This window comes from Haemorhous mexicanus, chromosome 2, assembly GCF_027477595.1.
Source record: "Haemorhous mexicanus isolate bHaeMex1 chromosome 2, bHaeMex1.pri, whole genome shotgun sequence".
NCBI classification, from domain to species: domain Eukaryota; kingdom Metazoa; phylum Chordata; class Aves; order Passeriformes; family Fringillidae; genus Haemorhous; species Haemorhous mexicanus.
In genome coordinates, this window is record NC_082342.1 from 95,818,510 (window position 1) to 95,845,994 (window position 27,485).

Sequence of the window (27,485 nt, forward strand, 5' to 3'; positions counted from 1 at the left end):
TCATAGTCAAAATATTTTTTGCTTTTATTTTATTTACTGCTTAATATCTGGTAAAAGACAATAAATAATTTTCAGTCTAGGACAATTAGATGTTATGCTTAATAATAAAATGTTCAGAGAGGATGAAAAAAAAATATCTTACTATTTAACTTCAATGACAAAGCAGGTCTCAGTTTTAGACAACTGAGAAATTTTTAGCCATGAAAGAAAAATGAACATATCTCGCCCTTTCATAAACACATGTCTGTAGTTGAAACCAACAGAAGACACACACACCCCCACACATACACATGTATATGTGCCTGCCTTAGAGGGCAGAATTTGGCCTGGATCTTACAAAATGGTAGTTTGCAATTGACATTCATATTTAATTTTTTAACAAACAAAACTGCAGAATGCTCATGTATTTTACATTTTTCAAATCCTGTTACTGCAACTTACATGAAACATAAGCATATAAAAAATCATCACTGTACAACCACTTTTTTGTCCAAAAGTCAGAGTTAGAATGATAAAAACCAGCTAATTAATTAAAACCAGATTTATTGTTAAGGTGCTGATGTTTGCATTAGCTGTCTTCTGTTTTAAGCACAAGGAATCTATTAAAACATAAAAGGCAAAAGTGGCTCAGAAAATGACAAACTCTCCAACAACATACTTGTAGCTTTACGAACACTTATCTGACACTACAGTTAATTGAAAACCAATGTAAACACCATGAGGTACAGATACCACTGGACATTCCTCACAACTGTGCAAACTGTGGGCCTCATCCTGCAAACACCACTGGCTCCAGAGCTTCGTCCCAGGGCTGGTCCCATTGAGTCCATCTGCAACACCCTGCAGCAGCTCCCACCCCTGCCAATTGCAGGAAGGGGTCTTGTGGACCCTCATGTCATGCACCAAATAGATGTAAAATGCCTCAGATTTCAAACTGATGCAAATTTATATTTCATTTCTTTAGACTCAAGAAGCTGACATAGCTTCTCTAAAGTCTTATATAAATACTCCCTTAAAATTGTTAGAGGGTCTTCTGTTTCAAGGTAAATCTAATAAAATATTTTAACTGCTTTTAAATTAGGCAAAGAGTGCTTGAGCTGCTTTTTGTAAAAATACAACAATATTCCTTTGCTGTAAGATATTTTACAAATGTCCAGTCACTCTTCCCTTATTTTAGAGAAAGTAAGAGGCAGAGCTATTATTATTTTGTTGATGCAATTGCCTGTGGAATTCTGAAACAGCCCAATGGATTTTTGTGATGACGCTGAATCTTAAATTCATTCCTTTTCACAAGACTTTTCCCCCCAACTGTTTTATTCTGCTTCTTCAGTCTTTTCAGAGCTAGCTCCAGCTGAATTATCTGCCTCATATTTTTTATCAAGAGCATCTTCAAAGGATTTCCCACTGCAGTCATAGGTTTTACTTGTAGGTCCCACATGTGTTCGGATGCGAGCTCCTGGCTGGTACAACTGCATGGCTGGACGATCCTAGAAGGAAGGAGATAATGGTTAATGCTCTGAGAAACCCATGTGGGACACATATGTGGAATTATAAAGTTTTGAATCTTTATGAAGAAAGTAGAATTTGTGTTAAGTTTACATTTTATAAGAACCAGGAAAAAATGGCATGTAATGAAAATTGACTGGGTATTCAGTATCTATTTTTCAATATTTGTTGTTTATAACACTATTCTTGGGAGCCAAACATTTTGAAAAAATGAAAAATGCTGTAAAAATTAAAGATCCTATGATACATTTGACATAAACAAGGAGAAATACTGCAGACAATTACCAAACATATTATTTACAAGTAAAACAAAAGAAATGTTGCTACCTTCACTAACATCAGCTGAGAAGAACAATAGCCTGTGCGCTTGCAACTCTGCAGACGAAATGTCAAACATTACATATAAGCATAAAAATCCAAGACAGACCAGAGAACAGCTCAGCAGCTAGCAGCTAGAAAATTATCCTCAACTGATCATCAATTATTACCCAATCCTTACCAGAATTTAAACATGCAATGCACATTTGAATTATACACATCAAAATGAAATGGCACAGTTTTTGCTCCACTTCATCTTGCCTTCCATACTGAGCATGAGAGCAGGGGAATTTATGCACTGATAATAAACAAATTAAGTACAATTTGAGCATGTGAAGGCTCTGTGAGTGACCCAATCATACACATGCTGCTCTGATCCTGAGAAAATGGAAGAAGGAGCCAGTTTACATGGAAAAGATGCCTCAAACCTGAAAATGGTGATGCTCTTCAGAGCACTCTTTACTTTTGAAATTTCATTAGTAAAACACACCAGTTAGAAACTCTGCTGAAGAAGTCTTTTCCTGGTAAGGGTATTTTACTTTCACGTCATGTTATGAAGCAACCGAAAGCTCACCAATACTTGAGCTTTTTGATCAGTCTTGTGCTAAGTTCAGCAAACAGACAGCAGCCCGCTTAAAGACAGTGGCAGAGCATTGAAACTGTCCTACATCAAACTATACCAACTTTCAACTGCCTTCATAATGAAGTAATATAATAAGTAATAATAAGTAACCTTGAAGTAATTACTGATTTTTGTTATTTCATTCATTTTTCTTATTCCCAAAATGCATTTCCCCTTTTCTTTTCTTTTTCTTTCATCTTTTTTGACTCACTTCTCTTTTTTCCACACACTTTTTCTCTCCTTCTCTTTAGACCAGATGTCAAGATTCACCACTGAGCCTGATGACTAGTTAGTGCTTTGCAGTGTGGTATGAAATGCATAACACACCTTTCTATATCCCAAACAGCTGCATAAAAGTAGATCCTCAAGCAGTGCCCTTTAGAAAGTTTAAGATAAAGGGTCCAAATGACTTTTCCTACGACAGCCTCTGTGTTACTTACACTAGAAATTTCCCATTTTTTAATTAATTCCTACGAACTTCAGAAAGAGGTTCCATCTCTGACTAAACATTTGTGTTGGCATTGTCAATGCTATACCTAAGTTGTAAAACTGAGCCCCAAATCACCTATGTGATAAATACTCAAAGGAAAAAAGTCACCACACTGCAACATACCTTACTGATGGTGCTTATTTCTTTAGGGAACAAATCTAGTATTTTAGACCTAAGTGTAGACTAATCCAGGGGCTCAGCAAGCTACCAGAAGTGTGATGCAAAGAAATAAAATGCAGACAGCTTCTTAACACTTGCCAAAAGGCCCCCAGGACCCATCCAGTTCCAAGGCTGGAGATTATTTTGACAGATTTCAAGAAGAGCATGGCAAGAATGAGAAAAAATATTTTTCCCATCTTCCTGTTTCTGAACTAGCCATTTTTCTGACTATTCTACAGAAAAATGTAGAACCACTGATGAGGAAAGTGGCTAATGTGTAAATGCAGATAAATCTTAGCCATCCTGCTCAGCTGACCTCTGCATAATAAAACCTCAGGGCACACCAGGCTTTCTGTGTTGGCACAAGATGACTTCCTTGACATGCACAGGGAGTCCACCTGAACTTGTTCCCTGCACACTCCATGCAGACTCACTCTGCATGTGACCAGTTTACTCTTGTCAGCCTTAGCCCACAGTACAGATCAGTCACTTGCTTTGAAAGAAGAGTTTCACAGGCAGAATAAATTTCTACTCTTACAGTGTTTTGGTCATCTTTTGTGGAAAATCTAGGGTCAAGAGAGAGAGAGAGAGAGAAAGGGGCTGACAAGGAGAGCCACATCCTGAAAAGACTCTGGCACATCCGTGAAATCAGTCAGCCTGAGAAAAATGATACCCAGACCTCTGGGAGACAATAGGGGACAGCTCTACTACACACCCTGACACAGGCTCTGCTCACACTGGTTTTGCATCTGCTCTTCCCCTGACAACAGCTATGGGGATAAATTTATCCTGATGAAATGACAGCCTTTTCATACTGGCAGGTATGCAATACTGAAGAATCCATACATTCACGCTCTCTGAATTAGCTATTTATTTAACTCCTTATTGTTGCTCTACCAAGCAATGCCTGGCAAATCCATAATATAATTATTTCATGAGAGTAATGGAAGTATGTTTTTAAAAGACTAACATGCCACAGTTTTTAAATTTCATTACAGATCAGAAGTGTAACGATTTCTAATATACTTATAAAATGTAAGGCTTCCAAGAATAGTATTCTTCAAATGACAGGGCTGAAATGAAGACAGAAGGTCTTCTATATATTGTGAATATGAATGAGCCTGTAACCTTGACTTATTTTAACTGCTGTTGTCCTTTGACAACAACCCAGAAAGAAATCTGGGTTTTACTGAAAATGAGATAAACAATTCTTTTGAAAAAGCATCTTTATGCTGAATTTGCAGAAGTTAAAACCGGTGATCTTGAACCATATTAACTAATGAAAGATTATCCTAAATGAATAAAAGAACCTTATTTCTTATGCGCTCCTTTTTGGATGCCATGTCATCACACTTGTCCTCTTTACCCAGTTTGTCTACTGCCTCCACAGTGAAGCTGTAGTTGTAGTTCCCTTTCTTTCCTCTGTCTTGGTTGTATCCTTTCCCCCATTTCAGCTCTTCTTCATTCCTTCTCATAAACTTGTCAAACTCATAGTGAGTTCTATGCTTTCTGCCATCATCCAATCGATACCTTTGTCTTTCAGGTTCTTTTTCTCGAAATCTTCTCTCCAAATCTCTTTGCTCTTTGTCACTATCATTTTGTGACCTATGAGTATGTATGAAGAGAAAAAAAAATCCAAGCAGTTAACAGAAAAAGGAGCTACAGAAACATGAAAGTCAAAGCCTTTCTTTGACTTCAAGTGTGTAGATAAGTCATATATCAAGGTTGTTTTCTTCTCATTACAAAGGGTTATATGCTGAATGTCTCACCATGCATTTGGTTGAGAATTGCAGACAAAGCTTTACCAAGCTTTTGTGCAACTGTTGTGGAAGGCCCATTCTTCACCTTCTATCCCTCTTTGAAATCCTATCAATAGTTCCCCAATACCCTTCATATAAACACATGCTGCACTATTAGCTCTTGTAAGCTGGTGTTGAGGTGAGTCATACATGAAGGTATTCCCTTGAACAGGAACATTCAGGATCTGAAGGAATTGTGCAGGTATCATGTATCAATTTGTAAATTTTATGTCTCTGCATAACAAAAATTATTTACTGACATCATAACTTGCAGAAGACATGTGTGAAAATAAATACTTATGTTCCAGGCTTCTGTTTATTGTGTCTCCAAATAATCTAGCCTGCCTTTGCATATTTTATTTTGGCAAAGACCATTACCTTACCACAACATAATATTTAATTTCTGCTATGCTGTAAATTTTTTATATTATAAAGATTACTGGCAACATTTTGCTGCCCGTCTGATAAAATTCTCAGCTCTCTTATTCACTTCATTGTTCCAGTTCAGCAAATGGGTGTTTCTCTCATATGGCAAGACTGCAAATAATGAAGAAAGATTACAAACCAGATTGAACTTCAAAAAGAACAAATACAGGCAGTTTCTTTGCATTACATATGTATAAATAGTTAAAATTGAAACAGCAAGTTACTTTTGATAGCCTCCTCATATTTTGGGAAACTGCAGATAGAATCAGAGAGGATGGAGATTTTTCAATGGTGTGGTGATCAAATAGTGATATGCTTCTTATTCACAATCATTTAATACAAATAAAAGTGTATCTATATATACAACTTTTCTTTTTCATATAACAGAAATGTGAAATTTGGTAGCATCTGTCAATGCCAACTTGGGCATTAGTGGGGCTGCCAAAAGAGGGTCCCCATCTCAGGAAGAGCTGAAAGTCAGAGCAGAACCTGAATGAGAGGTTAAGTTATTCAGCATTTCACAAGACTGAGCTTGTATCAGCATAACACATTCACCAAGTGAAGCAATATCCCAGCTGTCACAGACACCTGAACCAACCAGAGTTACATAGACCTCGTACCTGTAGCATGGATACATTTACATAAAATACTATGTTAGCAAAGGAGTATGTGGCTGTAAATTGCTTTGTTTCATGTTTAATATGCTAGTCCAGAACCTAACTCCAAGTCCTAGCAAGGCTCAGGGCAAGACCTTCCAAAAAGCCAGAAAGACTCAATTTGTTGCTGCAGTATTGCCTGATACTTGTCTCTTCCCTTGTTTGTTACTGTTGGGGAGGAAGTGCTGTGTCTGAAGGCAGACAGGTGGCAGGGATACAAACTCCTGTTCCAAGAGTGGCTAAAGTAGATTCCTAAAATTCAGTCACAGTGAACAGGCAGGCAAGAGTGGAAATGGCAGGGTAAGCAATTTGAGAGTATAGGTAGAAGACAAAGTTACATAGCCAGAGAAAGCAGAAATGAATAGAAGTAAAGGGAATGGAAGCACACTTCTGTTTGATGCAGTTTCAAATCCACATTTGACCATATAACTTATGTACCTACTGAGATTTTGATTTGACATCGTTTCAAACAGGCAATTCAGTCTCCTGCAGGTAGAGTTGGCACTTATAGCTTATTACCAATTTCTGAGTCAGTGACAAAGCAGTTTCAACTTTAAATCTCAATCCAGCTGAAATAGCTCATAGCTTGCTACCTACCCACTAAAAATCAAGATGAAATCAGCACTTGGAAGCACAAGGTAGTGCTTACTGTACCTGTGCAGCCAAACAGATTCTGTTTTACATAGGCAAAATCTACATTAATGTCTTATTAAACTTACAGGATCAAGAGCAAACAATGTTGCATGGCACCACCAAGAGTTTAATCCATAAAAAGCCAGGGAAGTAGTGGGGTCAGCATCCCTGGAGGTATTTAAAAGACATGTAGACATGGCACTTAAGGACACTGTTTATAATGGCAGTTTGGCAGTGCTGGGTTAACAGTTGGACTCAATGATCTTTAAGGTCCATTCCAATCTGAAAGATTCTGTGAGTAGCAAACAAGTGATTTGCCCCTGCAAGTGTTTCTGTTGAGTCTGTTCTGTTTCCATTCTCGAAGACCATCAATAAAGAAGTTGCTGAATATTTTCAATTTCAGAGTTTCAGGACATGGAATTTTACAGGAACATTCAGAACATACATATTTTTCTTCGTTATTTATCTTGAATATCTAACAGGTAGATCCTGCTTGTGATGGGATTCATGTGCCAAAGGACAAGAAAGAGAACCAACTGCTGAAAACACTTGTAAGATGAGTCATTTCCAGGCTACAGCAGTAATAGAACTGAGCTATGCCTTTTGTTCCTACCATTGCAAATGTAACACAAAGGCAGCAGGAGATAGAGACAGCCCGCTGCATGTATCTATCATAAGGCTTTCATTCACACCTTCACAATTTTGCCATTGTCCCACTTCCTAGACATTCATATGTTTATTGCACCCAACCCGCATGTGAAGGAAAAGTATGGCATTGTGGACAATTTAGTCTTCAACATGAGTAATGGAAGGAGAGCCTTACCTGAGCTCTTGATGGGGAACAGGTGAAATAACAACAAAATGAATTTTCATGCAGAAATCCTTCCAATCAGGGATTTCATAGCATTTCACCAATAACAAATTGCATCCATTAATACTGCCACCAGGTCAGTAAATTGTTATGAAACACCTTTTACCAAAACAACAGGAAAAGATTTGTTCACACACAGAATGAAATTGCTTCTTTGGTGACAGAACATCTTGTCAATGCACCACTTATATTTAAGCCTTGTGATGAAAGCATTTAAGATCTAAATTAAAGACTAAAAGGTAAGTATTACTTACTTTTCCTTAATTTCTTTTAGTGAACTCTCCAAAGATTTGGATTTTATAGTCCCAGATCCAGTTGATTTATCCCATTTATTTTCCTCAATGTCAGCTTCTTCACCTTTTTCTTTGTGCTTTTCACTGGCCAGTTCATCTCCTTTTTCAGGCTTCTTGAGAAGCTAAGAGATATTTGTTTTTATTGTAATGCAAAATTATTCTCCTCTATTGTACAGGCATTTTAATAAGTATTAAATATATCAGTAACCTGCTAAGATTGGAGATACCTTATATTTACATGCTAGGAATATATTTTACAAAGCATGAAAGTTAAAGTTATTTTAAAAGGGTGGTTTACATTTGCTAAGGAGTGATAGTCATTATTAGGCAATCAACTGCACACTTTCAAATACATGGAGAATACTGGAGAAAGCACTTACCTATTCTTCTCAGAGCACTTACCTACTCTTTTCTCCTGAGTTATAAACATAAAGACATTATTATGATCTATGGTTTCTTAGAAATCATGTAACAGAGATCAATGTCATTGCCCATAAAATAAGAAGCAGAACCTCTACAATACTACAAAGAGAGCAGGATTAATACTTTACTGCTTGAAACATAATAAAAAATGTGTGTCACATGAACTGGGATAGACAGGCGTGTAGAAGTAGGTGCTTAGTACATCCTGACACAAATACAGATGGGGAAAAACTTGTGATATCAGCAGAAGAGAAGTCATTACATTTTCACCTTGAAGATTAGGATTTTCAAGAAGTCTGTTCCTTTCATAGCAACCCATACAGAGTTTCAGCAGAGTATAGTATTACAAGCATAAATTTTATAAAACTGTCTCAAATTATTACCCTACCATATCAATTCTAGGCAGAACACCTCAGTCTCTCCATTCCACCATTTTGTTTCTGAAATGAGCACAGGCTTATCTTCTCCAATATTTGAAACTTCTACAATGTTTCTCTCAGGTAATATTTTCCTTTACTTTCAGAGACAGAAATACCTTTCAGGGTCATATCACTACAGATATGTCATGAATACTGGGGCTCTATGGACAAGCACTTTTAGGTAATATATTTTAAGAATCAAGTCCCTTTTCTTATGAACTTCTAGAGTATTTTTTTTAATGCCCAGACATGAAAAACGTGTAATTCAGCTTCAGAATTTACTATTTTTATACTTTTAGGTGAAGAAAACTGTTTTCCAAGAACAATGAGGAAAGATGTCCAAAGTTCTGTGGTTCTAACCACCACTAAATCTGAGTCAAGCTCTTGCTTTGTGCTACAGATTCTTATATCAAATTTCCTCTTCAAAACAGCCTGTAAAGCCTTTCTAATAACAAAAAAATTGGTTCAGATGAACAGTTGTATCTATGTCATCTTGCAGAAATAAGATGCTTTAATATGGCCAGACTTCATAGCACAAGATACACCCTCCTAAGTGATGTCATTAAAATCCATTTGGATTGCTGAAAGGCCGTGCAACCTGAAATTAGCATACAATTAAAATACATCAATTCTGAGCATAAACATAAATACTTGTCTCTGCATATATGGCCAAATGAAGATTTACATGACAGAAAGTGTTAAAGCTATGTTTCACAGAACCACAGAATCACAGAATATTCTGAGTTAGAAGAGACCCACAAGGATCATCAAGTCCAGCTCTCAAGTGAATGGCCCATATGGGGATCAAACCCACAATAATCTTCCAACAGGCTGGCACAGAACAATTTGATTCTGTCAGCTAATGCCGGCATGGAATGCTGCAGAGTTGTAAGAAGATGTCTGAGTTACCTGCTCTAACTGCACCAGCACACCATGGTAGGTAAGGCCATCAGTCACACTTTCAAATAACACTTTGTCAAAGACCTACATTACTTTCCCTTCCAGTCAAAACTGGTTTGGTGTCTCCACATTGTGCTGTTGTACACTAAATAAACATTGAGACACCAAAGGATAACTTCAAAAGAAGAATAATTTTTTTTCATTGATCTCAATTACCTTGATCCTTATTTCTTTGTCAGAAATCTTCTTTTGCTTCTCCACTTCTTTTCTTTTACGTCTTTCTTCTTCTCTGCGCTTCCTTTTCTCTTCCTCCCGCAAACGTTTCTTCTCCAATTCTCTCCGCCTCCGTTCTTCTCTTTTCTCTTCTCGTATTCTCTGAAGAGTTCAATAATGATTAATTGTAAATTGTCCAACAGAAAACCATATGAAACATAAATGTGGAACTTCAGGCAAAAGTCTGAACGTACCTGCTTTTCTAATTTTCTATTTTTAATATATTCCAAAAGGGGTGTTGTTCTTCTAGCTAAAACACAAAAAATTTGTGATATAGTGTTCAACTCCTAAAATGTACTCATTTCTTTACTTTAGTATTAACCCCCTTTTTCTAGCTTTATCTGAAAGGGAGCTAAGTCATTGATAAACCTATTTGTTTCATGTATTTTTGAAGGCATTCCCATCATTCTGCTTTAGAAACACTTCATTGCTTTTTTGCTGTTAGCATTAGAAGCAACAGAAATATGTTGCACGATTATTTGATATTTAATTAAATATCATATCCTTTCAGTTCAAGAGAATAGCTTTTCTCTCTTGCTCATTGAATGCTTATTTCACCAAAAAAAGAGAAAAAAATGTGTTTAGAATCTATTCCTACTTTTTACTTTTGTACATTAAAACCTAGATATATTGTTGTTCATATACAGCCCACATTACTGTAACTCACATAGCACTTTTCAATCAGGGTTTCCAAAGTACATAATGAAGGAAACATTTTCAGTCTCATATAACATTTTCATTTACCTGACATTTAGTATTCACCTTTCCACGGGAAAACAGGATGAATAACAGATAAGCAGTTTGCCCCAGGTTACATAGCAAAGTATTAGCAGATCCAATAAAACTCTGGCTTCAAAAATTGCTAATAAAATATCTCATCTACTGGATCACACAGCCATTCTTTTATTACAGAGCTGTCTCCACACTCTGAAATCAAGTCACCTGGCTGAACCATCCCCAAATTCTATAAAAACTTGGAGAACATAATCAAATTCTTTATCCTGTTCCTTATCAAATTCGTTATTCATGACTGTCAGTACTGAATTCAGACTTCACTTCAGCCTGTATTTACAGCTGGGAGTAGTTACAACAAATTCTGTCAGTTTTAGATATCCCAGAATAGAAAATGTTTACTACTTGAAATTGCTCTACAGTTATGTATTGGATTCTCCCGCAACCCACAGAAAAACACTCCCTATTGAAATGCATGACAAAATTTGAAAGAAAAGAAAGAAAAAATAATAAGAAAAGTCTTCAGCAAATTTGAAATGACATGGTCAAAATTTAGACACAATTCATATCCCAAAAGCATTTAAATGTTTTTGGATTGAAAGCTGGATTATGCTGGGGGCAAAACATTCACTAATAACAAAATTTTGTTACACAGTTATGAATGGGAAGGCCGATAGGATTCACTGTTTCTTTTCAGCAAATATCAATGGTAGGAATCAACAACCAATAAAGATTGTTGATTTGATATTTTCCTCCTTCTATTCCTACATTTTCCATGCCTCCCCATCCTTTCCACCTGCCCATTGTTTTGGACAAGTTTTAGGTCCCCAGAGCTGCCTTCCCCAGTGGCTGCCTCTGGGCACCTTTACATGCTGAAAGAGATCACAAATTGTAACTGGAAGGTCTGAGGAAAGGATAGGCTGCACTGAGAGTTCAGAACTTGACCCTAGTCATGACTAAGACTGTAGTGCAAGAGGTTTAATGAGAAATTATAACTTGAAGTTCAAGGGAGAGAAGCAGTGTGATGAGTACTACCAAAAGAGGAAGGGGAAAAAAAAATGTTTATCTAACTTGAATCTTACCCAACTTATTAATGGGCCTTACTGCAAATACAAACCTAAGAGCATTTTCTTCAAATGTTTAAGAATCTTTAAGAGAAAATAAATTACTAAATGAAGAGCTGTGTCAGCAAAACTTTATATTTTATCTTGCTGTCTACAAACAAATGAGAAAAAATTGCTTATCTTCATCTTGCTACAGAGAAAATCTCTTTCATATCTTTCTGTCACATGGAAACTGATTAGCCAATGCATCTGGCATGATGCATAAAACATGTTGGTTTGCAGTAACTTCACATGGAGAAATTCTGAGCATGTGAGGCTCAATTCTGCCAGCAAAGTCTTGAGCACATCCTTCATTGACATCAGTAGGAGTAACACCTTTGAAACTGGACACACAGCTAAACTCTTACATAATTTTGCTAGAAACATGCTAACTGCTAAAAAAATTTTTGGTTTTGTATTGATAGCAATGGCCACAGCTTCGAATGGCAGAAAAAATAAAGCAACTAGTTTGATTTCCTCTGACTTAACAGAAATGAAAACATTAAAAGTCTTAAAGCTGCCTTCAGTTAACATTGTTACTCAGAAATCTGCAACTCTCAAGATTATTCATCTTCCCTGATAAAATATTTTTAAGTTAAAAAATCTTCTTGAAACCATAAACTTTTTGCAAATTGCAAACTTATTAAAAAATTTTTACTGCCTTTACTCTGCTGTCAACCAGAGAACCACGGAAGATTTGGGGTAAATAAAAATTATTGGGTGACCTCCCTATTTAAAACAGCAAAAAACAAGTTTTATTGATAACAGAGTTATCTAAGTGTCCATTTCCTCTAAATTATTAGAGTTCCAAATCTCTCCAGTTAACTCTCAAAAAGCAGTAACAAGTGACAGGAAAGGGGAAATGGCCTCAAGATGTAACTGAGCAGGTTTATATTGGATAATTTATTCACAGAAGACTGTCAAGCACTGGAACAGGCTGCTCAGGGATATGGAGTTGCTGTCCCTGGAGGTATTTAAAAGATGTGTAGTTGTGGCATTTGTGCCACCATGGTTTAGTGGTGGATTTGGCATTTTTGAGTTAATGGTTATACTTGATGTTCTTGAACAGCAAGTTTCCAACCTAAATGATTCTATGATTCTAATCAAAAGAGGTGGCCACTTTTTCACTGTAAAGAAATAACAGCAAAGGTCAATTTTTTTTCTTACTCAATTGTCACACCTAGGGAAAGACTAACTGTTCTGCATGTTATCACTTGAAGATACACAAAAATTCCATGTCATCCTGAAAACTGCATACTAGCAGTGAAGATTTCAGTGCTCACCTTATTTAAAATTCCCCCCAGGAGTGTGGAAGCCATGCTGCATGCATACAGAAAACAAGATGTTGCCTTACTTTCAAAGCTTTTCCAGAATCTTGACCATGAGAACAGAGAGAGATCATTTCATGTTTCTTAATAAAAGCAGCTAATATCAGGGATCAATGGTTAAGTATTCCGCTATTTTGCATTTTAAAAATAAATCTTTCATCTACTAATACATCTGTAAGTATTCAGAATTACTAAAGGCCTATTTCTGAAGCCAGTGTGTGTGCATGCAAAAGCTGAAGTGAAACCAAGTGATTTCATGCATAGAGACTTTAAGGTTTACTGCTACTACTTGCCTGGAAAACAAATATTTAACTGGTGCTATAAATCTGTTAGACTGAACAGGTCAGCTCTTGCAGGTGGTATCATAAAGATAAAAAGTAAGATATTGGATATTCTCAATAATAAGAAAAATCAAGAAAACAGACCAATGAGTTCCCTTGTTTTGGCCTCAATCTCTCCCAAAAGAATCTCAGGATTGGCACAGATCTTGTCTTCATCAGCACAATAATTCTCTAGAAATTTCCTATATTCTGGATCTGTGAAGAAAAATTTTTGAATTATGTTAATACTTTGCAATACATAATAGAAATTTTTCACTGTGATGTCAGGAAAAGATGCTTACCATCTTCAATGCTCCCAGCTTTGGCATCTTTCTTCTTCAGCTTCTTTTTTGAAATCTTCTGAAATGGAGCAAACTCAACCACTGCAGGATATTCCAAACCTTAAAAGAAATCAATCCTTAATTTTTTTGAGGGGGACAAACATTCCCTACCTTCAAGTAAGATCTTCCAAACTCTCGAACATGTGTTGGAAAGTCTTATGTGAAAACAAACGTAAATGTTTCTACAACTCACTCCTAAACTTCTAATGAAAAGTTACATGAAGAGGTATTTAAAATTTTAAAAAAAGATCTTTTCTTTGGATATGCTGACAAGACTGAAAGTGAAGATGAATACTGTTGCGAAATAAATTTTTGGCAATATTATTTATAGGTCCCTTTTAATTAGTCACAGAAATTGGTTAGAAAAATCTATCACAAAATCTCAGTCTGACAAGTGATTAAGTACTATTGGGAAAGCAATCTGGAACTGCTGAGTTGCTTTTCTAAAGCTTTGTTGTCTAAAAATAAATAAATGCCAGGTAATATGTAATAAAACAACAAAGCATCTCCTTTCAGAACTACAACTGTAAAACTCAGCACACAGAATTGTGTGTAACTTCTCTGTTTACAATGGACTGTGCAACTTCTGTTTTTACTGGCAGGGATTCTTTGCTTTGAGTTGGCTTCTTCTGTGGACTGGAGTCAGAACCGTGTGTGGGGTTTGAATTGCACTTGGTTTCCACTTGCAGCAGGTTCAAGATTACACTTTGCTCAAGTCCGAGGAAAACTTGTCTTCAGTCTGCTAGAACATTTGTTAACCTTATTGAACCTGCTAATCCTTGTTTCAGTTTTAGCCTCAAAATGCAATGCTGCCACAAGCCTCACCAGAGAGCACTTCTGATCAAACTTTGTGCTCTTTAATTGTACAAACAATCCTGTCAAACCAGCCAACTGTGTCCAAGCATAGTTTTGCAGAGTATTCTGGCTTCAGTCCAGCATAATACTGAAGAATGTGCTGAATTTAGGCAAAGTCATAGCAGAATCATTAAACTTCTTTCTAGTTTCAAATTTTAAAACACTCAGAATTTTAAATCTGGGAAATGCACACTGCTAAGAATGGTGTTGTTCTTCATCTCTACAAAAACCATCTAAATCTGAGGGATATTAGAAAGAAATAAAACATCACAGGTAGGAAATGCTGAAGAGGAATTCATTGGTTTGACAGCTTCTTTAGAGATCAGTTTCTAGTAAGAGTGGGCAGGACTACTTTTCACAGGACCTCTGCAACACTGAGTATACAGAATAGAAAAATGTTTGTACAAGAGAACCACAAATCTACATATATTTTACATAATCTATGCAACTTTTTACAGAAAGTATGCCTGAATGAGGGAAGGAACTGCTAAAGTTCTGCTAAACCACTTCTTATTGATGGCAGTTTCATACTCCTGCAGCCGACCTGGTTTTATCCACATCTACATTACAGACTTTTTCTTTACAGTAGGGCAAACATTTGCAGACTGAACATTTTAAAACTGGCAATCAATTTTGCCATTCTTGTTCTCAGAACTCAACTCAAGATGTCTGCAAAGGCCCTAAAAATTCAACCTCTACATGTCTTAAAAGTGGGCAACCAAAATGTTGAAAGTTTCTTCTTGCTTTTTCCAAACAGGAGTAAGTGGCAGAACTTTAGCTCAGAAATGCTGAAGATGTAAAAATCTGTGCTCACAATGTGTTCAGTTACTATTGTAATGAATTGTGAAGTTTGCATAAGGAAATTTTCTTAGCATGGTCTTGATAGTGCATTGCCTAAAGTATAAGAATGCACATAAAGCATGCACACCACATAGACAAGCAAAACTGCATGGACAAATATAGTTTGCACTTTATTATATTTTAAGTGATAAATGTTAACATATTTTTATGTAATTAACTGCCTAGTGATGAAATAATGGCATAACTAGGAAAAAGAAAGCACATTGATGCTCTAAACTGGTGTATGTATACATACATATTTAATATCTTACAAACAGTCCAACCTTTATTATCAATGAAGACATAGCCATCAAAGCGATCTCTAAAAAGAAGGATGTCCTCAGGATTTCTAAAGTTAATGTATGCTCTTGAGTAGAGATGAGGATAAAGGCTGCAACAAGAAATTTTATTTTATGTTACTTATTATTCTTTTCAGGGCTAGGGAAAACATAAAACCAGAGGAATCACATCATAATTCTCATCTTCTTTGAGAAACTGCTACCTTAAGCAGTCTTTGCATTTACACATCTAATGATATATATATGACAAAAAGTAACAGAACATCAGAGTTCTGTATGCAACTGTGAAATTTATTCTGAACTGACACAAATATTTCCAGTTTACTTTGTTCCCCTAAGTTGCAGAGCATACATTTCCAACTGTGCAGGATCCAAACTTTAATATTTCCCAATTTAAGAGATATGAATAACAGCAGTGCTTTTGGGGAACTTCTTGGGCATACTAAGAAAAGTCTTGTATCACTGAAAAGGAAAGGTTAAGTAAAAGACTGCAGTCAAGTGGCAGCTTCCAGGCTGTCACTGTATTTAAAAAGATTTCCACCTTTAAGAGAGAATAAAAAGCCTAATAGTTGGCAAAATAATCCACTGAATTATACACAAATAAATAAACTCCATCAGACACCCATGTGTTATCAATGTACGTGCAATGTCTAGTTGTGACCAAGAGTTGCTGTGAAAATCCAAAGCATAACAAAGAAATGGGTACATAAAATAATTCTGATTCTTCAAGAATTTATTGGCATAGATCCCAATCCATGGGTAAATGTTTAATGTGCCTGATAAAAATCTTAGGGCTGGCACACCACAACCATGATGAAACTGAAGTAATTTAATGAATTAGAACCCATCAGCTAACTTATTGTGAGTCAGGGCATGTACATGCTTTAAACTCCTGCAACTGCTATATGTAAGTCAGTTTGTATTAAACTGACTTAATGATGACTATGTATTACATCAAGTTTCTGAATAAATCTTAACACAAGCCCGTATCTTTAAAATACCTATAATTCCATAATTCCAATAGTTCATAATTCCATTGTCACCTATGTCCTGTCTTCAGACCAACTCACCACTGGCACCAGGAGACAATAAACACACACAGCTGCAATTGTATTTCAATCCCAGAGCTCTTTCAAAATCAGATTTCACAATGAGTGAGAAAGACCAAAAATAGGGATTGGATCACAGGATCCATGCATGTGGCAGCTCAAAGCAACATTGCTCCCAAGTAATTTTTTTCTTTTTAAAATATGTATCCATATGGATTTCACTTACAGTGTTAGGAGGAGACCATAAAGAGCAGTGCTGTCAATCACCAATGATTTTGTATACCCACCAATTTTGTGTTTGATCCTGTAGCCAGAAGAAATATCAAAAAACCAAAACAACCTAGAGGGCTTTTTTTTCATTTAGCCACTTTGTAAATACCAGCTATGAAGTGTTTCTACAGCTTGAAGAAGATAAACTATTCCCAAGGAAGAGAGGAAGAGCCATTTATCTATATATACCCAGTATATTTTGACATTCTAGGATAGGAACAGCATTGTGTGAATGGTAAGTGGGTAACTGCAAAAATGCTAAGTGGGAAACTGCTAGGGCATGCCAGGGCTGAAAGATGCTATAGCATGGCTATAGACTTATCACCAAGATGCAACGCAGATATAAAAAGACAGGTTTCTTCTCATCAATTTCAAAGACGACAAAATTTAACACTTTTCATAATTACACTGAGTTAAAAGATGTATTTTAAAATGTGTAAAGGATGGAATTTTATTGTGGCAATCTATAGTTGTACTGGAAGTAATGTCTCTGTGCTACCTAATGGCTACAACAGTAAAAGTCTCAGATAACTGGGGCTCCCATGAAGAAGGAAACTTCCTTCTCTGTTATATCAACAGCACTATTCTTATCTTTCATGTGCTTTGAGGTTTAAATTAAACAAGGCCTGACATTAGATGGATATGATTGTACCCTTGAAGTGCTAAACATTCATCAGATAAAAGCAGGAATCTTGAGGGAGCATTATTTTTCATTCCAGTTATCACCTGGGATTGAGGAACTGAGTTTTAGTCCCTAGTCTAAATAACTACTCCACTGTTCTTTCCATCTTCAGCTTTTGTAAAACTTTCTATTGATTAAAACTTTCTATAGAATAAAGACTGTTAGTTGGACAAGGGTCCAATCCTACATTACTGTGACACTTCTCTGCATCAGTGCAACAGCAAGCAGATTCATCATACCGTTGGATTTTTTTTATTCCTGTAGGAACATAGAACCTTATGGTTAGACACATTGTGAAACAGAACTGAAAATACAAAGGCTTGCTCCTTCCTTGCTTCCTTCAGCTAGAAAATCAGTGCAAACTCTTTCACCTTCTTTGGCAACATAATCTTTTCCTGGTACACAACATAATATTTTTCTAGCTCTTTCAGCTTAAACAGAGTGAATAACTTTCAAAATGGAGGAACATCTGATATGATTATTAAGCACTCATTAGTAAGAACGAACTGAGTCTCTAAACAGGACTCTGGAAAACAGAATCTACCTTGCAAGTAAGGAACCTAGTGTTGCTGCTATACATTTTTAACATCTTCAAGAACTTCACACACATGAGCAGAAACATACAACAATGTAAAAGCATGATTGAGCACAGCAGGATATTGATGTGTAGCACAATATCACAGCATTTGTATGTCCATTACTGTGGCTATTTATTGGGGTAGAAGGCTGCAGAAACAGAGCTGTGACAACACTTCTCTGATGGAGACACTTCCACAAAAGAGATGGTTCTCATATGCATGTGAGTTAGCTATCAGAGTGCTGAGTGCACAAAACCAACCCAGCTAAGTGTTTCAAACCCTTGTCTTAGGCTTCTTACTCACCAAAGTGTACAGTGTGCCTAAAAAAGTGAGTTAAATTAACTCTAGGTGGGAAGCTAACTAAACCTAGCAAATTTGAAATACTTGACACTGAATTGCATATATATCACTTTTACTCTAGGTTTGACACACATGATTTCCAGCAGCTACTCCCCATCCTGGATTGTCTTTACCTAACCATTCAGAACCCAACAGCATGATCATGCAGCAAAGAATGCACAGGGCTTCACAGGGCTACAGGCACTCTGAGGCTAACAAGCCCTCCTAAGAAGAAACACTCTTGCTTGACTTCTGTATTTAGTATTTAGCAGTTACTGACTAAAATACTATTTACTCTTAAGGATTTTGTCTTCCAGCTGAGTCCTACAGAAGTGAACTCTGTGTGTCTCCTGCTTTTTTTAAGTATCTACCACCACAGATTTCATTCAGGATCTGAAATTCAGTTTTATCATCCAAGAGCTGGTTCCATTTTGCCATGTGTTTGCTGTCTATAATGCTGCTTTCCATACGTATAATGTTTTGGACAGATGCACTGCACATGTCGGCACTTGGAGCAATCTCTATGGAAATAACCCAGATGAGTCTGAGTGTACACATTTATTCATTCCAACACCCTGTTTCTTTTTTCTTTTTCTGCTCTGCATTCAAGGGCATTTGATCTTTCAGGGTACATTTATTTCTGTAACACTTAGTCTATCATATTTTTAAGTCCTTATTTTTCTAGCAACTTTAATAACAAACACATTCTAAACGTTTACTTCTTCTACAAAGTACCTTTAAACACAATTGTGTAAAAAGACTGATATACAGGAACATAATTTTAAATAGTTATTTACAGTCCAAACAGCAACATAGTAACTATAAAGCCAGCAATCTCATCTTAGTAAAATACTTATCAACTCATGAATCATGGTGGACATTTATAAAATATATACTTACATGTATATAGAGCTCTACAACTTAATTTTGGAGAGTCAAATAGCTCCTCCACCCATTCATTCATAGAGTAATTGATAACTAATCATTGACATTTTCATGTCAAGCTAAAATCCCCTGGCCTTCATCCTTGTCATCTTCTGTGGTCATTCGTGTTATGGGTGGAACTGGCACAATTTCAAATAAGCTTAGTCTTTCTTTTTTACAGCTATAAATGAGCAGTTTGCCTGGCAGAGAAAGCAGAAATACCAGAGTTGTGCCAATCAAAGCCTGTCAACACAGTAATGGTGGTTCCCTTGAAGCACTAAAGGCACTGCCCCTTCAGGGCTGCAGTTCCTGGGTGCAAACCTACATCCTACAGTGCTAATGCTGTTTAGCTACAATAATCCTGAACTCAATGTTGGGAAGAAGGTATGGAGGGAAAAGGAGGAGTGCTCTTTGGAAAAGCTTTATCACTCTGTGATACATGGTATGGCACTGAGAATTTGAACTGTTTTCATGCAAGCAAGGCTTGTGTTCAGATTTCTTTCCTTTCATAACCTCAGAACACTATCAACAATTCCTGGCACTCAGCACTCAATGCCAGTCCAGAGAGATTACCCAAACTCTGAAGGGTAGATCAATCACTTGACTGGTGATTAGTCAAATCTTTAGAATAGGCTCAGAAACCTTTACTAGCAAACAAAAAGGAAAGAGCGCCTGGAAAAAATAGTTAATATTTGAGTACACAACAGTCTATCAAGAAGGCGGAGCCTTAATTATCATCTATAAACAGTGTTTTGTTTGCATTTTAATGTCAATATGAAAGAGAAAATAAATGTAATGCAGTGAATCAGATGAATCTAAAAAGGAACGAAACACAAGTCACTTTCTGAAATGATTTTACTGAAACAGATGTAACTGAAAATTACATTAATCATATGAAATTTGAAAAACTTTTATAGCTTGCCTATAACACAACCTTGGAGACTTAAAGATAGCACTTACAAAGATATTATAAAGATTACACAAAAAGAGAAACTGGAGTTGATATGCATATCTTTGTTTTGTCTTCTAGGATGATTTATCTTGAAAATAAAAATGTAGAAACAGCTACAGTTAGACCTTTCTAGTGCCCTTATCAACAGCAACTAATAGAGAATGCCAGGAGCAATTAAAAAGAGGAAAATGTACAAATTTACAAATGTACAAATGTACAAATGTACACTCAGTTCATAACTGCAAGTATCTGCAACCTAGGGACTTTGTAATACCAAACTTTTAACTTATGTTTAATAGGTTTTCATAGATAAATATCTGTCTAAGTATTTGTCTAACTGCTTCTGACCCATTTCCAACATTCATCATTCGTGGCATGAATTTCTGAAAAGCTCTAAAATCTGAATGAGCTTATAGAAACTTCTGTGATGTAGTAACACAGGATCTGGTTAAACTGAGATGTTACAGCTCTTAAGGAAACTTGTCCGCTTCCGCATCAAAGCATCTCTATGCCCCTTTTCAACAGATCCTCTTCACTGAGTAGCTTCTTCAAATCCTTCTCATTGGGTGACATGACTTTTCTTTTCATCTTCCCATGTTTTTGTTATCACTGAATTCTCTGGATTGCTTGCCACTTTGCACATGGTACAGGATATAGAAAAAAGCTATTCAGTGAAAGACAGAAAACATGCCAACCTTGTCCTGTAGCTTTTCCTGTTAGCTAGAATGACATGAAGTCGCATGCACAGAGTTTGCTGAAAGCTTGTGAACTGTCCATAACACGACAGACTATGGCAATATAATGTCTTACACTCAAAAAGTATTCTCTGCTGGGGAAGAGAAGAATGAGATTAACTTTGATTAAACTTTTACTTTCTGGAAGTTTATTGTATATTCCTCCGTGGGTAACATAAAGAGATGACTCATAAAAAGATATACGTGGGTATGTGTCAGCATTTGAACAAAGAGGACAAAAGAGACACGGTGATCTTGAGCCAGTCAAAAAACAAATAATCAGTCAAGCCAACACTGCAGAATGGCAGTGAAATGCCCACATAAGCTGTGTAGTTTGCTGAAAGAAGCTGTAGCCATACAAAACTGGTAAAGATAAATCCATTCCAAAATAACCCATCTTTTGTCTGAAAACACATTTTTTGAAAAGCAGGATGAAGAAAAATGGAGCGAGCACAAAACATTTCATGCTGAAAAATTCAAACTTAAATGATTTTTTTTTAGTGAGTTTAGATTTGTGAAGGCAGAAGAAAATAACATTACAAATGACAGAGTGAGAGAAAAAACAGTATCTTCCATTGGTAACCTGTCATACATGCAATTAAACAAGTGAACAGCAAAATTTTTGGGTAATCCAAATTTCATCACATAGGAGAGAAAATTAAACTTTATATATCCAACTATTATCAGTGCCTTCTCTTTTCTAAAGAGACTGACTCCCTAAATTCTTATGCAAACTTTTCTGGAAAATAAAATTCAAAATTTTTTAACTGCTAATTGGCATTTGTGCATCTAAACGCAGTGAGAACTGACACTCTTCTTCAGAGAATTTTTGGTTTGCCTTTGGTATTTTCCTCTTATCAAATGAACAGCTGGGACAGAAGCCTGAAAGAGGCCCATTTGGAAACAGAGGTGACAAAGTTCAGAAGAGCAATATAAGGTACAAAGATTTCCAATCAGAGTAAGTTCTCCTCCTTCCTCACTTCACATCCTTTGTAGTTTTAACAGACAAGCTGAAGCACGTACTATTTTGTTGCTGCACTCATGGGCAACTACCCAGGTCAGAAACGGTCATAATTCCTCTAAATAAACATTTATTTCTTCTTGATTGTGAAGCTGACTGTGAGAGAACCCCTAACTTCAAAATTTGGTCAGCAATAAAGAGTCAGCATCCCTCTATAGTCAGTGGAAAGAATCTTGAGCCAGTGGAGGTGTGATTCATCACACACTAAGATATGACAAGATGGATCTTATACTTCAGTTTTTAAGAACACATGAATACTAAGCATACAAGATGTTTTGTTTCTCTTCTGGAAACTGATTTATTCAAATGGGAATTGCATTTCACCACTGTGATACTGAGTAAATTATGTAACTATACCAGCAATTCTGATTTAATTTAAATCAGCCAATATTTCTTCTTTTTTACTTTTGCATGAGACAAAAATGAATAAAACTAGATTATTTAAAAATTGGTATGATGCACAAAAAAATCCATGCAGGTAAACAAAGAAACTAAACTCACACTCATAAAAATATTCTGTCATTGTTTATCGCAGAATGAATCTTACTCACAGCCAATTAAGCGGGCTGTTACAGTTTATCAAGGAAGGTTAAAAGAAACATCAGGGTTTCAAACTACATTATGGCCTATTCATACAAAAAAAAAAATTGGTCGTGTAATTTTGGTCGTGTAATGGCTAAACCTCTGATCTGGTAAGGCACAGGGTGAATGATGAGCTGTGAGTGAGATAAGAGCTGGATCCTGTGGACAGGATTGTGCCCCTTGTCATGTTAAGCTGTGCTTCCTTGCACAAACCACTGGGCTGTGGGGCTGGCCCTCCTCGCCCTAGGAAATGCTGGGAACTCAGTGTGACCTGAGCGGGTTCATCTCTGCTGCTGGGACATAGCGGGGCACAAGTGACTCAACTGCACTGCTAGGATGGGCAGCTGTGCTGTCTTAGAAGGTGCCAAGGACTCCCGAAGAGTCCCGTGATCTACAGTGTTACATGAAGCTCCCTGCTCCTGAGGAGGCACCTGATTTATATTTACCTGAACCAGGGTGAATATAGACTCAAAAGATGCTGTGTTCCACCATCTTCTCCCCACCACTTCTTCAGGACTTCCCCCCCACTCCTCCTGCCAGATCTGGATCCAAGACTGCACAGCAACCAAGTCTTATTGCAGGGCCTGTGGGTGGTGAGATCCTCACACTCTTGTACTTTGTTTTTCTTTCTTTTGTGCTTTTCTTTCTTTCTTTCTTTCTTTCTTTCTTTCTCTCTCTCTCTTTCTTTCCCTTCGTGTGTGTCCTTGGGTGATGTTGTTGCACTTTCACATCGCAATGCTTTCGTGTTGTATTACTATAGATAATAACCACCAAAACAGCTCCATACCTGTTTTCCTTTGCAGCCAAGTTGTTCTATAATAAACACTACATTGTTTATTTACAAATACTGATCATTCAGTGTCACTTCACACTAATTTACCCCAAGGGATCTAGCAACAAGAATGTGGGTTATCCCCACCTTCTGAGGTGGGCCATAATAGTAACTCAACAAAAATAATAAAAAGAGGAAAAACATGTGATTTGGAATGTCCCATATACCTTGATTAGGTTTTTAGCACCTGAAAACCTACTGAAACAGCTCATCCTCACCTGGGATCAGCAGTGCAAAACTCAAAATAATCATGGGCAGGTAGAGGATGCAGCTGTTCCTCCAGTTGCTCCTTAGTTAGACAAGGAGGAAGCCTTCGAATAACCACCTGCATATATAAAAAGAAATGGAGATTTATATTTGATCTAAATACTGTAGAAACAGATGGCACAAATTCCCTGACTCAGTTCCTGTAATTGTTTTGAAGCTGTAGGATAATTGACATGTTCTGATGAACTGCCTGAGAACTATAGCAATTTAATCATCAACCTAAAAAATAGATATTGATTACATAAAAATTTTACAGTATCTCTAAAAAATTATTTAAACTAGCTTTTAAGTCATGTTACAGCAGTATTTCAGTGTAATAGGTCTCTGTCCAGTTGCTCCTGGCAGGGGTTTTTCAGAGAGGATGCTGGTGCTGCCCAGTGGAGAGTGCAGCAGCTCCAATGGATCCACCTCAGGGCACAGCTGAGCCCCTTAAGCCAAGTCAGTGGTGACTCTGGGAAAGAATGGACAGGAAAGGTAGCACAGCAGTGGGCGAGACAGAGGAGTAAGGGGAGAAAAAAGTGTAAGACACAGCCCTGCAGACAAACAGGAAAGGACAAGGAGGGGAGGAGGTGCTCCAAGTGCCAAAGCAGAGAGCCCCTTGAAGGAGATCATGGATCATGGTGAGGCACACTGTTCCTCCACATGCCATGAAGGACTACAGTGGAGAAGCCATCCACCTGCAGCCCATGGGGGACTGTATGCCACAGCAAGTGGAGATGCTCTGAAGGGTCCTGCAGCCTGTGCAGAGGAGCCCACACTAGATCAGGTTTATCCTGAAGACCTGCAGCCCATGAAAGAGACTCATGCTGCAGCAGGTCATGAACAACTGCAGCATGTGGGAGGGACCCTCCTGCAGCACTTCATGAAGGACTGTATCCTGTTGTGTCCCATGTCAAGTCCCCCATGCTGGAGGAGGGAAGGAGTGTTAAGGAAGATGGAGCAGCAGGGAGGAGCTGTTATGTCTGTTCTGCAACCCCCATTCCTCATCCTTCCGCAGTACTTCCAGGCAGAGAAGGTTGAGCCTGGGAAGGAAGAGGGGAGGTGGGAAGGTGTTTCAGTTGCAATCTTTTTTTTTTAACAGTTTTCTATAATTTTTAATTAGCCATTAAGTAAATTAATTCTCTCCATGTTAGAACCATACTGTATCCTGAGTTAGAAGGGACCCACCAGGACCATTGAAGTCCCACTCCTGGCCCTGCCCCAAGAATCACAGCGTGTTCCTGAGAGCACTGGCCAAATGCTTCTTGAACTCTGTCAGGCTTAGTGCTGACTATTTTCTTGGAGAGCCTGTTCCAGTGCCAAACCACCCTTTGGGTGAAGAACGTTTCTCTATATGCAATCTAAACCTCCCCAGACATAGTTTTGTGCCATTCCTACATATCCTGTCACTGGCCACCAGAGAGAAAGTATCAGTATCTGCCCCTGTGTTTTCCTTTGTAAGAAAGCTGTAAGAAGCTGCTTTGAGGTCCTCCCTCAGCTATGTCAGTTTTTCCTGTGATGACACTTTGTTTTTTCCATCATACCTTATTCCTGGGTCTTGCTGAGGGAGGAATGCAAGAGCACCTGGCTGGAGGTCAGCCACCCAGAGTCAACCCACTACACCAAGCTAAACTGCCCAATACCAAAGGCCAGGAAACTGTGTAGAAATCTCTGGCTGAATGATGCCAGCACACAAAGCAGTAAAATAGCCATCAAACTTCAGGCAACTTGTTTTAATTTCTGAGTACTTTAATATCTGAATTTAACTTTACTGAGCTCTGAGTTATACTCACTTTCAGTTCTTCAGTTTTCCAATTAAAAATAAACGGGAATAAATCAAATCTCACAGTATTCAAAGACTCACAGAATTGTCAGGGTTGGAAGGGATCTCTGGTCCAACCCCCCTGCCAAGGCAGGGTAACCTGGAGCAGGTGTCACAGGAACATGTTCAGGTGGGCTCTGAATGTCTCCAGCCAGAGGCTCTGTGACATTCCTGGACAGCCTGTTATAGTCTGTAAGTATTATATGAAAAATGCTTGAATAAAGACGTAGAAGAGAGATGTGCTCTTGCCCTTGTCAGAAGCTGCTTTGCCACAGCAATAGCCAGCCTTGATTTCTCAATTAAAGGTGAAATGATTTCCAGCGCTGAAGCTGGGAGTCTCCCAAATACTCCGGGAACAAACACTCTCATTCTGCAGATGAAGAAATTCCCGTTACAAACACACGGACCTCCTGAGATCAGGCTCGGTCTGTCTGCTCACTGCAGCCTCCCTCCCACCCTCTCCCACCGCAGCCGCCCCCGCCCCGATCCCCGCGCCGCGCTCGCGCCCCCTCACTTTGCTCAGCGCCGTTTTCTTCTCCTCCCGCTGTTTCACCGGCGCCGGGTGAAGCGGCGGCGGCGGCAGCGGGGACGTCGGCGGCGGGTTCGGAGGAGCGTCCGTGTCGCGGCGCGGCGACTCCTGCAGCAGCGGGGCGTCCATGGGCCGCGAGTCGCGCTCGCCGCCCCAGCCCGGCCCCTGCCCTGCCTCCCGCTCCGAGCGCATGCAAGCGCCGCGCCCGCAGCTGGGCCGAAACCTCGCGAGAACGGCCGCAGGGCTGGCAGGATCTCGCGAGGCTCCTCCCGCCAGCCGTGGCGAGCAGCGGCGCCTCCGTCCCCGTCCTCGTCCCTGCTGGAATGGCGCAGGGCGCCCACTCTGCCGGTGCGAGAGGAAGACACAGAGACGTGCCCATTTTCCTCCTCTTACAGCCTCGCCCTAAGCTCACGGTGCCTCATCACGCCGGCCTCAGAGCGGCTCGAGGGCGGGAAGGACACGGACACCGCGGGGGCGCGTTATTCAGTCTTTGGTTGCAGGGTCTAAGGGGTAGCCAAATTCCGGGGAGAAAGCAGTGGGAAAAAGGAGAGAAAAAAGGCCATTGACCGTTACTTGTGTGAGGCCAGGAGTTGTATGGCCGCAGGGAGATTCTGTGATAATTAAGCAGCGCCTGCACGTGGCCAGCCTGAGCCCCAGAGGCCACACAGTAGGGAGAGCTCTTCCTAAGGGTGCTTCTGGGCCTGGCTTCCTCAGGAACTGTGGTGGACAAGGGAGAGTGGGTACAAACTGAGAGAGGCAAATTTAGCCTAGATGTTAGCAAGAAACTTACTGTGAGGATGGTGAGGCACTGCAACAGGTTGCCCACGGAGATTGTGGATGCCCATCCCTGGCAGTGGTCAAAACCAGGTTGGACAGGGCCTTAAAAGACCTGGCAGGGAGGTGTCCCTGCCCATGGCATCAGGGTTGGGACTACAGGATCTTTAAGGTCCTTTCCAACCCACACCATTCTATGATTCTATGATTCCATGATTATTCTAAGTACTAGCCCATCAGTTAGAGCAAGGGTCTTTAGTCCTAGATTGCAGTCAATGAATTTTGCAATATCTAGATCCAAAAGGTTTCTTGAAATTCCTGTGTGAGTTGGAATATCTTGGACTAAATCTCCTAGAATTGGTGGCAGAAGTACAGCAAGCTCCAAAGTAAGGACATGTCACACATTTAAGGACAGACGTGTCTAGAACTCTGGAAATTAGACAGAAGGAGCAAAAATGTCTGTAATTTAATCAGAATACACAGGGTCATTGCAAATCTTCAGATCGTGCTGCACTGATAGTCCTCAAATAGCTGTCCGAAGCATG

General features: G+C 38.5%; 1 protein-coding gene across 1 annotated transcript; it reads right to left on the minus strand.

The window, feature by feature from the left end:
- Window positions 1-26,560, minus strand: UPF3A (UPF3A regulator of nonsense mediated mRNA decay). Its single transcript, XM_059839623.1, is given in 11 exon segments — window positions 1-1,487; window positions 4,406-4,700; window positions 7,735-7,895; window positions 9,732-9,890; window positions 9,983-10,038; window positions 13,377-13,487; window positions 13,574-13,672; window positions 15,592-15,698; window positions 23,788-23,894; window positions 26,152-26,430; window positions 26,432-26,560. Coding segments are annotated over 11 exon segments (1,662 nt in total). The 5' UTR covers window positions 26,546-26,560; the 3' UTR covers window positions 1-1,313.
- Window positions 26,561-27,485: the final 925 nt, after the last annotated feature.